Below are 12,134 nucleotides of genomic sequence, written 5' to 3'. Positions count from 1 at the left end.
CTAGTGTTTTGTGAATGAGCCAACTGGATAGAGCAGCAGTCCCCAAAGCTGCTAGCATCAAGGAATGATTTCCACATCTACCTGGCTGTCATAGGTCTGCTAAGCTCTGTAAAGGACTGTGAGGTTTATGAGATCTCACATTCAGTGTTACTCTGTGATTGCGCATTACAGGGGAAGTCCAATATTGTCGGGCAAGATGTTTATTGGGCATGCTTGTTCACAATTACTGATCTCAACAAGGAACACTTGATAAGCTTCCGAAAATCATGGGATTCCCTCCCAGAACCATTCAAAAGACACCAGGGTAGAGTCCTGCACTCACCACAAAATCTTGCAGTAGACCTGTGTCAAATGTTCACCTATTACACTTTTGAACCAACTCACCCCATCATAAATAAAACCACCCCTATCTTGTGAGAAGGCTGAGGATTTTAATGACAAGTATCTTTGTGAAAGATTGAGTTAGGGCATCCTTCTCCTTTCCAAAGTGATCCCAGCCAATCAGGAATCAAGTACTGGATGCAACTGTGGCACTATGCACACTGAGCTGCATGGCAAAACTAGTGGTGTTAAACAAGGCCAAACCGAGAACCCAAGCAATGCCTTCTACATAAGTCACATAGATGATCTCAGCTAGCCCAAACACCCATTTGCCCTCTTTCTGCAGGAGCACATGCACAGAGACAAATAGCTCAATTGCCAAAGTATCTCCTAAGCAGTTTGCATGTATAAAACCATTTCCCAAACCACAACAACACACAAACACCCCAATTCCATCAAAACGTTAACATAAAATTTCACAAATTAGATGGTGCAGTAAAACAGCACAATCAGCAATTAAAACAGTTAAAGCAGGTGGGTCTTCAAGGTTGGATAGCTCAATTGGTTAGAGCATGGTCTGATAATCCCAAGATTGCAGGTTCGATCCCCGTAAGGGACAGCTGCATATTCCTGTATTTGGACTAGATGATCCTCAGGGTCCCTTCTAACGCTACAATTGTATGATTCTATAGGTTCAAGGATAAAAGGATTAAAAACTCCCCTCCTTGCTTGCTGTGGTCCTAATAGGCTCCCCGTTGCCTTTCCCCTCCCTTTCTTGGTAACCCATAGCAACCTGAGCAATGCCACCCTGTCTGCAGCCACTGCTGGTTGCATCCAGTATAATGGCGTTCAGAAGGGGGAGATAAGTTTCACACCAAGGTTCCAAGGCCTTCTCTTGGATATATTCAAAGCATAGTTGTGGGAAAGCAGTGTATGATGAAAGCAACTGTGGTGATGACCTGAGAAATAATTACACCTGAAACGCAAGACAGTGCAGACTGACCCTCTGCCCTCTTCAAGAGACAGGGCTGTCAAGGCATCCGCTCCTTCCTTTACCTGCTCTCTCCTTGCTGCAAGCAAAACAAAATAAACAAGCAAACCCCCAAATTATTTTTGGGCAGCTTGACTGCTCTGTGAATAGGCTGGGGCAGCAGTGCCCCCCCCAAGTGATTTCTGCTGTCCAGAACCAACAGGCATGGTTGATCCCACCCCACCCCACTGTATTAGGGTGTAAAATCGGGTTGCCTACTCCATGTGCCACACTGTTCTATCCAGCTTTGCTTTCTCCCAGCAGAACTCCTGCATTTTTAACAGATGCATGGCAGACAGCAATTCAGTGTGTGTAATGTTATCTGGCACAGAGATGAAGGGATAGGGAAATGTACAGAGATGGGAAAACCTGAATTTGTCTTGGTCGTAAAGACAGGAGAGCAGGGTTGGAGGTGAGGGGGGAGCCGTTGTCACTTAGCTGTCTCAACCAGGGATTGATTTGGTAGGAGCATGTGTATTCCGTGCAAAGGTGTCCCAAGGTTTTGTGCCTTGTCTCTTCAGAAAGGGCTTGGAAAGACTCCTGCCTTGATCCCAGAAGAGCTCCTGTCTGTCAAATTCTGAGCTAGATCGACCAATGGTCTGATTTGATTGGAAGCAGGCAGCTTCATAGGCACGCATGCATTTTGCAGGAAGTGTCTTGAAGCAAATGTGCAAGATGGTTTGCATGTCCGTTTCACCACCGTTTACATACTGTAACATGCAAAAGGAGCAGTTGGTCATCTCCTTCATGGTGAGATGCAGAAACTGCTGCTTGTGCATTTCATCCCAGGGAAAGTGTGCAAATTCCTTCCTTGAGATAAAGCAAAAGTTCACAAAGACAATAATGTGCAAGCACAACTCGGGAGTTCACTTGTCGCTTCCTGCAGCGTATAAAGTTTCTCCCATGCCTCATCATATTTCCTTAATCCTCCTTTGCGCTCTCTCTTGAAATTTTTTTTTATTAAGGATTTTCTTGATTTATAAAAGAACGTGCAATCTCTCTCTCTCTTTTTAAATCATTGAGTCTCTTAGTTACATTCAATGTAAGACAATGTTGCATCTAGTATAGGGTTGAAGGGGAAGAGAGGTGGGAGCAAGACTTGGTTCTTTATAGCTTATTCTTCTGCTGGCTATTGATACAGGGGGGGGGGTGGAGGAGAAGAACAAACGATATTTGGGGTTGGGCAAAGCATAGTGAAATAATACTGTCACAGCCAGCAATTAGCTTAATTAACTCTGATTATGGGTTGGAGTGCTCCTGCAAGTGAGAAGGAAAGGGGGTAAGTCGGGAGAGCAAAATGCTGTGGAATTCCCACATGCATAGAGTTAGAAATGTCACAGCTCAGTCCTAAAACTGACCCTTCTCATTTTTATTGTTTTGGCATTGTTGTCCTCAATACAGGCAGATGAAGTTTTTCACTGCCATCCAGTAAGTGTTTAGTAGCCTTCTATTCTCATGAGTGCAATATAACATTTATCATTGCTATCTTCTTCATCATCATCTGTGGCTCCACTGGTGAAATGTTTTGCACCAGTGGACCATTATTACATAAACAGGCTGATGTTAACTTTGCTGCATATTAAATTATGCAACCTGTTGCAGAACGTGTTTCGGCTAGCATGAATTTAGCTGTATTCCTCTGCTGTGCAACATTAAAAGTCACCCATCCACTAGTGCAAGAGCCACAGTTCTACAGCCTAACTTAAGTTGTAGTTTGGATAAAATGGGATAGCTGCATATACATTCTCCTTACTGGCATCCATCTATCTCAAGAGACAATGGAGTGTGAAGTCAACCTGCTGTGTTAGCAGTGCCAAAGTGATCTCCTCAGGGTGCAAACATGGGCAGTGTGTGTGGAGGTCCTGGGCTGCCCAGATGACAAGATCCCCTCTTGGACTCACTGATGGGATCCAAAATCAAAATCAAAATTAGAGCAATACATTTGGCACCAAACGTCTTCACAACTCCACTCCAGATTTGTGTAGGGTTTACTTCTTAGCTTTTTCTTCTCCTGAAGATATTCCACAAGGCAGCGGAGGTTTAGGCTAAGAGTTTTCCATCTCCTAGATGGGCTACCTTCCCAATTTGATGAGCCTCATCTGTCCCTCACTTCCATCTACAGCATGCATAGAAGCCTCTTGACCATTGGACCCATTATTGGTCTCGCCTGCTCAATCCACCATAGCCTGTCTTCACATGGAGGGAAGGTTCCTAACTCACCAAGGTTTTGAGACCCATTGGCTACCCTCATCTGGTTTACAGTATATTCATTGCCCTGTGATATTTTGAGGAAAAGTACGGTTAACATGTGATTAATAACAAAGACTTGTTAAGATAGACAAAGCTCTGTGAGGCTAACTGGGACTGCAGGCTAAGCAAGCATGCTTACTCCTAAGTAAGCTTGTTCAGTTCATTTGGCCATTGCTTTCTGAGTAAATTCCAATGACGTCTTTGCTTCCAAAACCTAGACACCAAAAAACTTTCCGAATGCTTATCTTTCCTGTTGGAGTTAGTTAAATTTAAAGGCTATGGCAGTTTTGTTGTAAATATTAATTTCCTTTTTATATGAGGTATGGGAATGGATAGTCATGAACGTAAGGGAGAAGTGCTGATTAAAAACAGTGCCTGCTAGGTTATTCTGTTTGCAAAGCAGCTGATAGATAAGGCTCAGTGCAATTTAACTTCTTTCTGTCTGACCGTGCACAGCTTTTGGACAAGACTTTCATTCCTTTTAAAAGAATACAAATGTCTGCTTTGCTGCATCATTAAATGGAAAAATAATTGTGTGCTCCAAAATAATTAATACCCACCCATATGGCTACAGAGATGTCTTGCCCATGTGATTAGGCATTTTTAAATGCGTTCCTGCAGGCGCCACCATCAAATTCATGAAAGGTTAAAATGTGGCACGTCCTCCTTTTTTTCAACACTGGTGGCTTTAAAGCTAGATTAAAAGGGATGACTTATGTTTTTAGTAATGGTAGACCAAGCAGCACACAGAAATTAAATGAGTTCAGAGTTCATTAGGAATTCCCCACTCATGTACAGTGGTTCTCTTGTTTCTGCAATAGCGCCTTGATGAGATGCAAAATGCTCTTTCTCCCCCAAACTGCCATGTGGGTCCATTTTCCCATTAGCACTAATGAGAATCATCAGCTTGTCCTGGTGGGAGGTTGGACCTGGCAGAGTCTCTTGATTAAGAAGAGAAATCTCCTCTGAATCAGCGTTGTGGAGGCTGAAAAGTCTTTGTTTTGTGTATGAATTAGCCCACTTTCTCAGGTTCATGATGTAACTGGTAATGTGCAATATCGATTACGTGACCTCCTAAAAGATCACTTTTTAAAAAAATGGTTTGGACAAAAATTTGGTTTTCAGGGTCAGGGAGTGGGAGCTGTGTCTGTTTTCAGAGAAGGGTCATGTCGGTGACAGAGCACAGCAAAGCAGAAGGGGCACAAAGTGAATTCTTGAAATGGCAGGTCCAAGCACAGCCAACCCATATAGGTGTAGCAGCAAGAGGACGAGGAGGCAATGGCTATGCTGTCTAGGTTGGCTCTCAAGACTGATGACCTGCACGGCACAGCTTTATTTTGTGCTATTCAGACTTTTTTTGTGTGAACCACTTGCAGTGTTCAAAACTCCCATTGTTCTAGGCTCCTTTTGCGGCAGGGAATTTCATTAGCGTGAACAGTTCCTGAGCTCTTGGTGCAGTGCTGCACCTAAGATTCCAGATTGAAACTGCAGAGTGGAAGGAAAGGAGGACCTTTTTCTGCCTCCCCACTTCCAGCTGCTCTCTGAGGACTGGAGAAGAGACCTTCTAAAGAATATTGGGGGGGGGGGCAGGGGAAGGACTAGACCAGGTGAAAAATGAATATAATATTTTAGCTGCAGTTCATTCATTTTCAGCTTTGTATTCTTATAAAAAAGTGCGCCTGGACATTCCGTTGTTGTGCCCATAACCCAGGCTTAAGGTGCCATTTAGCTCGTAGTTTTCATATCTCGGTTTCTAACACCGCTTGAACCCAGATGCATTTGTGGGTGGGGGGGGGGATGTGGTAGGTAAATAAATTGACTATGACATTTTTGCATGCAGGACATTCCAGGTTCAGACCCTGGTTCAGTCTCTTGGGTGCTAGGAATGATCTCTGCCTGAGACCGCAGAGACCTTCCACCATCCATAGTAGACCACAGTGTGTTAAACCAATAAGGATATGGCTCAGTCTAAGTCAGTCTAAGCAGCTGTTATTTTTGTAAAGAAGGAGGAGGAGGAGGAGGAGGAGGAGGAGGAGGAGGAGGAGGAGGAGAAGGAGAAGAAGAAGGAGGAGGAGAAGAAGAAGAAGAAGAAGAAGAAGAAGAAGAAGAAGAAGAAGAAGAAGAAGAAGAAGTTGTTTAGCTGAATATCTCAGGCCAAAGGTGGCACCTTCATAAGAAGCCTATCGGTATTCTGTATCTGCAATACCACCTTCTGCCCATCTCAACTGGTAGCGCTGAGAGCACCAGACAGTTGCTTTTGACAAGATATAGTAGATGTGCATAGAGTGAGATACATGGTTTGAGACTTCCAGCACCTTGTAGGTGTTTTCCCTCCCTTTGTACAAGAAGGTTGTTTTGCTTTTATTTCTAAGTAAAAAGTCTCATGCGCACTCATGGGTTGGTTATATTTCTCACAGAGACCTTCAACTCAGCCATCCAATTTCCATTTAACTTGCTAGATGCGAAGGTAGCATCCTTTTCCACAGTGCAGATTTCGGGTTGATGTACTAGCATGCAGTCACTCGGAAGAGAGAGAGAGAGAGAGAGAGAAAGTCGAAAGAAGCAGAGCTTTTAAAATACAAATGTTTCAACTTTTCTGTGAGACGATGCATGCCTCTTGCCTACCCATGCTCTAGGTACCAACATGAACCTTTCATCTCCTCTCTTGTTTCCTTCTACTGTTATTTTATGCATGAGATTTCCCCCCCCTTTCCTTTTCAACTGTGTGCTTGGCTGCCTTTTTTAACTTAAAAGTTTCACAGTTGTACTGACTTCGGCGGGGGGAGGGTGTGTGTGTGTGTCTCTGTGTGTTTTGCATGCAGATTACAGAATGTCATGGAGCTGTGCTTGTTCAAGGAGAAAAAAAGAAATATAATGCTGAGTTTCAGCTGCTTTTGTTTTGTGCTTCAAAGTGTGAAAATACATGGCATATGGAAATGGTGTTCTCTGATGGCCTTTGACTTTCCTTCTGGAGCATTTTACTGACTATGCTGTGTGCTTGAGGAGAAGGGTAGTCATTCCCCCCCCCCTGCAAAGTAAGATTAATCGCCTAACACTTGTTAATAGTATTGCTGTCCTGAGCATGGAATGATACTAAGTCTTAATTCCTTTATTCTTACGAATCGATTGTATGATAATACCGTGACCTGCTGAGACTGTAATCACCTCTGTGGAAGGAACCCTTCCAGTATCCGGGTCTGAATCCCATTTTGAAACCTCGTTATTTTTAACAAATATGTCAGCAGGTATCGAAAGGTTTGAAAACATTCTTCTGTCCAAGGTTGTAATTAAATTACAAATTAATGGATGCACTAAACAAAATCTAGGACATGATTATCCTTGGAATGTATTAGCCACCATGGCTGGAATTATGGAAATCAATTTGCATTTCACATAATATTTCTTTCGAAGGGAACTCACTGTAAAGGCCTGTTTGTTTTTGTTTTAAAAATTATAATCAGGTATCTCCTACATCGAAACCAAGAACAAGATTTTTTAAATGGTTTAATTTTTTAGAGAAACGAACTAAAAGATTAAATAGATTAAATTGCTTCCTCAATGTTATTAAATATGGTGGGTATGTTTTGGGTTTCTTTCCAAAAAGAATTATTGGATGTTGGTTCATTAATTTTTAATATAATTTATGGTGTGCATATTTGGTTTTTTACATTAGATATTTGTATGGAATATATATATATAGGGAATATTTTGCTGAAAAATCCTTTTTTTGAGAGTACTCCTGTCCCCACGAGTGGTTTTTCTTGAAACGTCCTTGGAAGTTTAATATTGACTACTTTTTCCCCTTAGTCTTGTATATTCTTGAATTGTCTTTTTCCTCCATTTTCTCCGTTCTCAATCCTAGGTCCCCTAACAAAGAAACAGACAGATGATTTAGGTGATAATGAAGGTGCAGAGGATGAAGGTATTTTTTCCCCCTGCCAAACTGATTTGCATGACAAGGACCCCCCCCCTTGAAAAATCTTTTTTCTCCCCTCTTTTTCTTTTTTTTTACTTCTTGTCTTCTTTTGAAGATTTGTTTTTTTATTATTCCCATTTTTGATGTGTTTTGTCTTCTTGCTTGTTGTTACATATTTTAATTTTTCTTAAAAGAAAGAATGTTGTTAAGTTCTTAAGATAACAGTGTTTTAAAAACAAACCAACCCGGAGGCCATTTTACTTTTGTTTCCCCGGAACAGACTCCTGATATGTTGCATCCCACTTTTGACTGAATTTTGTCCATGATAACTAACACGCTTTGGAAAGAGTCTCTCTCTCACACCTTCTTGCATGTTTTCTAACCTCTGTTTCTGTATATTTCACCGAATACAAAAGACTGTGTTTTTGTTTCTTTTCTGTCACCCACTTAATGCCATTTTAATAAATATGGAAATGTTGTGTTTGTTGGGGAAGGAATGATAAACGCTGTGATCAAAGTGTTTCCCAAGCAACTGGATTGTTGTGACTGCAACTCTTGGACTTCTGCTTCCGGTCCCAAAAATGGTATCACAAACTCTGCGTAACCTTAGTAGGCCTGACAACAAGAGAGAAAACTCTGAAAACCCAGTTCCCAGTCTCTTCTGAATTGACAGCCTTAACACGGAATTCTAGAGACACACACATGAATTTGTCTTCGTTTGTTAAAGAGATTTCATAAAATACAATTTTAAAAATAATAATAATAACACCATTCACAGGCAGAGCGTTCCTGGATCATGGCAAAGGGCCAGTCCTTCCAGCCAGATGCCCATAGGAAGCCCAAAAGCAGATCCTGACCACCAAAGCCTTTTCCGCACCTGTGATTCCCAGCTTTTGACAGCAGAGATAGAAATGGCCACTGATGACATTAATGTCCATTAAATTGTCCGATCCTCTTTTAAGGCGATCCAGGTTGGGTAACCATCACTACGGCTACTGGAAGTGAATTTCTCAGTTGAACTCCCTGTTGTGCGTAGAACTCTGTTCTTTTGACTGTCCTGAGTCTTCCACTTGGTGCAAAACCCTACTGAGAATTATTTCTTATTCAAATTCTTCTAATTTAATTTCAGAGTATCCCAAGCAGGCCTGCTGTCCATCTCGTCTCCAGGGCCCAAGGTTGTGGACTTGAGGCTACTGGGTCATGCCCATTGTTTGTGTTTCAGTTTATGTGTGGGGGGAATGTTGATGTCCAATGAAAACATGATTTACAGTCTTGGGACACAGGTTTACTACAAGTCCTTGGGTTTCTCCCATTGCCTGTAAATCCCTAAACATCTTATTTCCCATAAAATAGCAACAGTGCCCTGTTAGTACAATTATTTATTTAAATTAGCTTGCCCCAAAACAGGGCTTCCCAGCCTTGGGGGTCATTTCATATAACTCCTGTTTACCTTAATGTGTTTATGGTTGAATAGCAATCCTTTCACTTATTTCTTCCTTAAATCAAGAATTAAGAGAACTGTAAATTGAGGTCAGTGGGAGAGGTTACTTTGCCATAGTTCATTTTCCCAAACTTAGGAGTGTGTTTCCTTTTGTACTGTTCTTGTCCTAATCACCTTGCCTTCCACACAGACCTGGATTTAACATTATTTTTCATCTTGCATACATCTTTAAGATACAAATGTGCAGTTTTTGAGATGGGACAGTCCTGTTGGTACACTGCCTAAGATTTAATGTGGAAGGAGGTTATTTGATTCAAGCAAAGTTGAATCTGTGCAAGGAGCCCCAAATCAAGGCACACACCCCCTTGAAGTGCTTCCTGGTACCCCTGTGATTCAGATGTCAAACACTGTAGATAAGCATCTGCTAAAGCACAACTACTAATGTATTGAATATTTCCATATTAGGAAAACACCAGGGTGGAGTAAAGGGGAGAAGGGAAAACAAAAACCAGAGATGGAGAGGACTGTACCATGTCCATTTCCACATGCTTGGATCAGTCCCAAGAAGAACATAGTCAAGCAAGGAGAAAATGGACTTTATTCTCATTCACTGGTTGGTTTCCCCCACCCCGATGCATGACTAACCATTCTGACATTGCAAAGAATTGCATCTTTATCCATTCCGCTCCCCCACTTTGTACACACCTCTTTAAAATGTCACTGGGGATTATAAACTATTGTGCCTCATAATCCCTATAACTGCCCACCCATTCCAAATAATATCTAGCCCTACATTCCTTCACTTTGCAAGCTGCCCTCACACACACACATTGTACATTGTTGGATTGCATCCAAAAAAGACCCAAGGAGCATGAAAATACAGTTTGTACAGTGCTTTATAGATGGGCTGCCTAGCAGCTTTCTTCCTTTCATTTGCACAAAAGGTTGCTGAAGCGGAATAAGGATTTGGGTTTGGGGGTTTTTTGTTTTTATTTTATTTTATTGTGCAATGCTGTAGTGTGCAGCCTTGCACAAATAGTATCTCACCATGGTTCATGAAGCCAGCACCATGTACTGAGTCTGTCATGTACTTCAAAGCCATCCTGTTTTTGTTGTCCTTCGCAAATGCAATACAGTGGTACCTCTAGTTAGGAACTTAATTCGTTCCGGAGGTCTGTTCTTAACCTGAAACTGTTCTTAACTAGAGGCGTGCTTTCGCTAATGGGGCCTCTTGCTGCCACTGCGCCGCCGGCACACAATTTCCATTCTCATCCTCAGGCAAAGTTCTCAACTCGAGCTAACTCTTCCAGGTTAGCAGAGTTTGTAACCTGAAGTGTTTGTAACCTGAGGCGTTTGTAGCTCAAGGTACCACTGTAGGTCTATCAATTTTCTGGCCACTATACATCAATATTGGTTATATGTAACCTGCTCTAGTATGAGGTGTAAAACAGGCACATTTGCATGTGGAAAAGACATCACTTTTGGATTGCTTCATCAAATTTTCCACTGCTTTTCATTCATGAACATCCACCCTCTACTCCCCAACACACATATTCTGATACATGTTGTTTGGGTGTCTTTGCAACCCTGTTAACACTCTCAGTAGAGATGGCAGTTCTTTCATAAATATAGTGGTCCCCTGCCATAACCAGAAATTAATAAAAGCATACCATGCAATGCAACACTTAGAGGTTTATAAGCACAGTTTTTATTCAATTAGCAACTGGAAAAGCCTGTGTTACTCACAGATAATTTTGAGAAATAGTTTCAAACCCCAGCTATTTACACAGCGGACCTTTTGTAGCTTTCCTAATTTGCCATATAATTGCTAGGGCAGGCTCTAATAGCTAAAAATCTGTTGAGTTAATCAGTACCTTTCATTCGTTGAAAGAGCTGAACATTCAAGCCTATCAGCTCAAATCCAGCTTCGGCAGGCAGTGACAGAATGGTAAGAATCAGAGCACAGTTCAGAAGCTTCTATGAAATGAGTTAAGTTGCATCTTCTCAGCTTGTCATAGAAAACCACCCTTCCCATTAAAACTAGGTATCCTAGTGAAGTTTTCAAGGACTCCGTCTGGAATCTAAGTTCAAAGGATTGTGAACCTTGCATCAAAGTTCCAAAATAATTTCAGGACTTGGATTTCAGTCTGAGCTAGAGAAGGAGGCATGACTTCCGTGCCTGAGAAAGGCTTTGGAGCAACAAGAGAAACAGGGATTTTGTGGCCAAGAAAAAGCTTCTGTAAGCCAGGGATTGTGGGTCTTTGGCAGCCAAAGGCGGAGCACACTGACAGCTCTGACACCATGTGTGGCTTCCAGTTGCCAAAATGCATCTCTCTCAAAATGTAATGGATGACTTGGCAGTTCTTCAGGAACAAAAAATATATGAGGATGTTCTGAAAGCCTTTTCACCAAGATGTATCAGTTTACCTGAAGGGTCCTTCATGAGACCTGAGTGTCTTTCTCCCCACCCAGTTTTTGTCCCTGCAGCCAGTTAAAGCTCTCCCCATTCAATTAACACTGAACAGGGGAGAAATTAAAGAGTCTTCAGGAGCAAAAGCTGCATATGGGGAAGGCCCCCCACAACAGAGGACCATTTGAGTAAGATGGTGATCTGAGGTGGGTAAACTTCCCTGCTCCCTCTGTTGGGTTTTCCTTTCTTTCTTTGCCCCTGGAGCCTCTTAAATTAAATTAGAAACCTGTTGTGAGGAGAGAGAGAGTGATAGAGAAGCCCAAGAATGGCACACGATAAAAAAACTAGTAGCACACTATAAAACAACTACCCATGTACTATCTGAAACCAAAGTGGTGGATTGGTTGCTGGATGTGAATTTGTTCCCCATCTCTCCTACCCCACTGCACTGAAAAGAATGGAAAATGTAAACTGCACTTGCTTGAACACACAAGGCCTTAAACTGTGGATAGGGCACACACACCATCTTAGCAGGGCTTCCAATTGCCGTGAGAAGATCCAAAACATAAGTGCTTAACCTGGGGTCCATGGATGGGCTTCTGGGGTCTATGAATCAGACACAAATTCCCCCCTCCATGCAATAAAATTGTGTGCAAAAATGTTGTGTTCATGTGCATATTTCTGGGGAGGAGATCCATAATTAATAATAATAATAATAATAATAATAATAATAATAATAATAATAATTTATTATTTATACCCCACC

At 41.9% G+C, this 12,134-nt stretch overlaps 1 protein-coding gene across 9 annotated transcripts in view; it reads left to right on the top strand.

Annotated features, from left to right (window-relative positions):
* Nucleotides 1-12,134, top strand: part of NLGN1 (neuroligin 1) — a 674,832-nt gene that overhangs the window by 349,124 nt on the left and 313,574 nt on the right. For 7 of the 9 annotated variants that reach the window (XM_082224056.1, XM_082224059.1, XM_082224061.1 and 4 more), the window contains one exon: nt 7,464-7,523. The exons of the other annotated variants lie outside the window; for them this stretch is intronic. In XM_082224056.1, coding sequence (XP_082080182.1) covers nt 7,464-7,523 — 60 coding nt within the window. The remainder of the gene's footprint in view (nt 1-7,463; nt 7,524-12,134) is intronic. 9 annotated transcript variants of the gene reach the window in all.

Source organism: Podarcis vaucheri (assembly GCF_965113315.1).
Source record: "Podarcis vaucheri genome assembly, chromosome: 5".
NCBI lineage: Eukaryota > Metazoa > Chordata > Lepidosauria > Squamata > Lacertidae > Podarcis > Podarcis vaucheri.
Note: the sequence above shows the minus strand (reverse complement) of the source record. Positions and strands in the feature narration are given on the sequence as shown.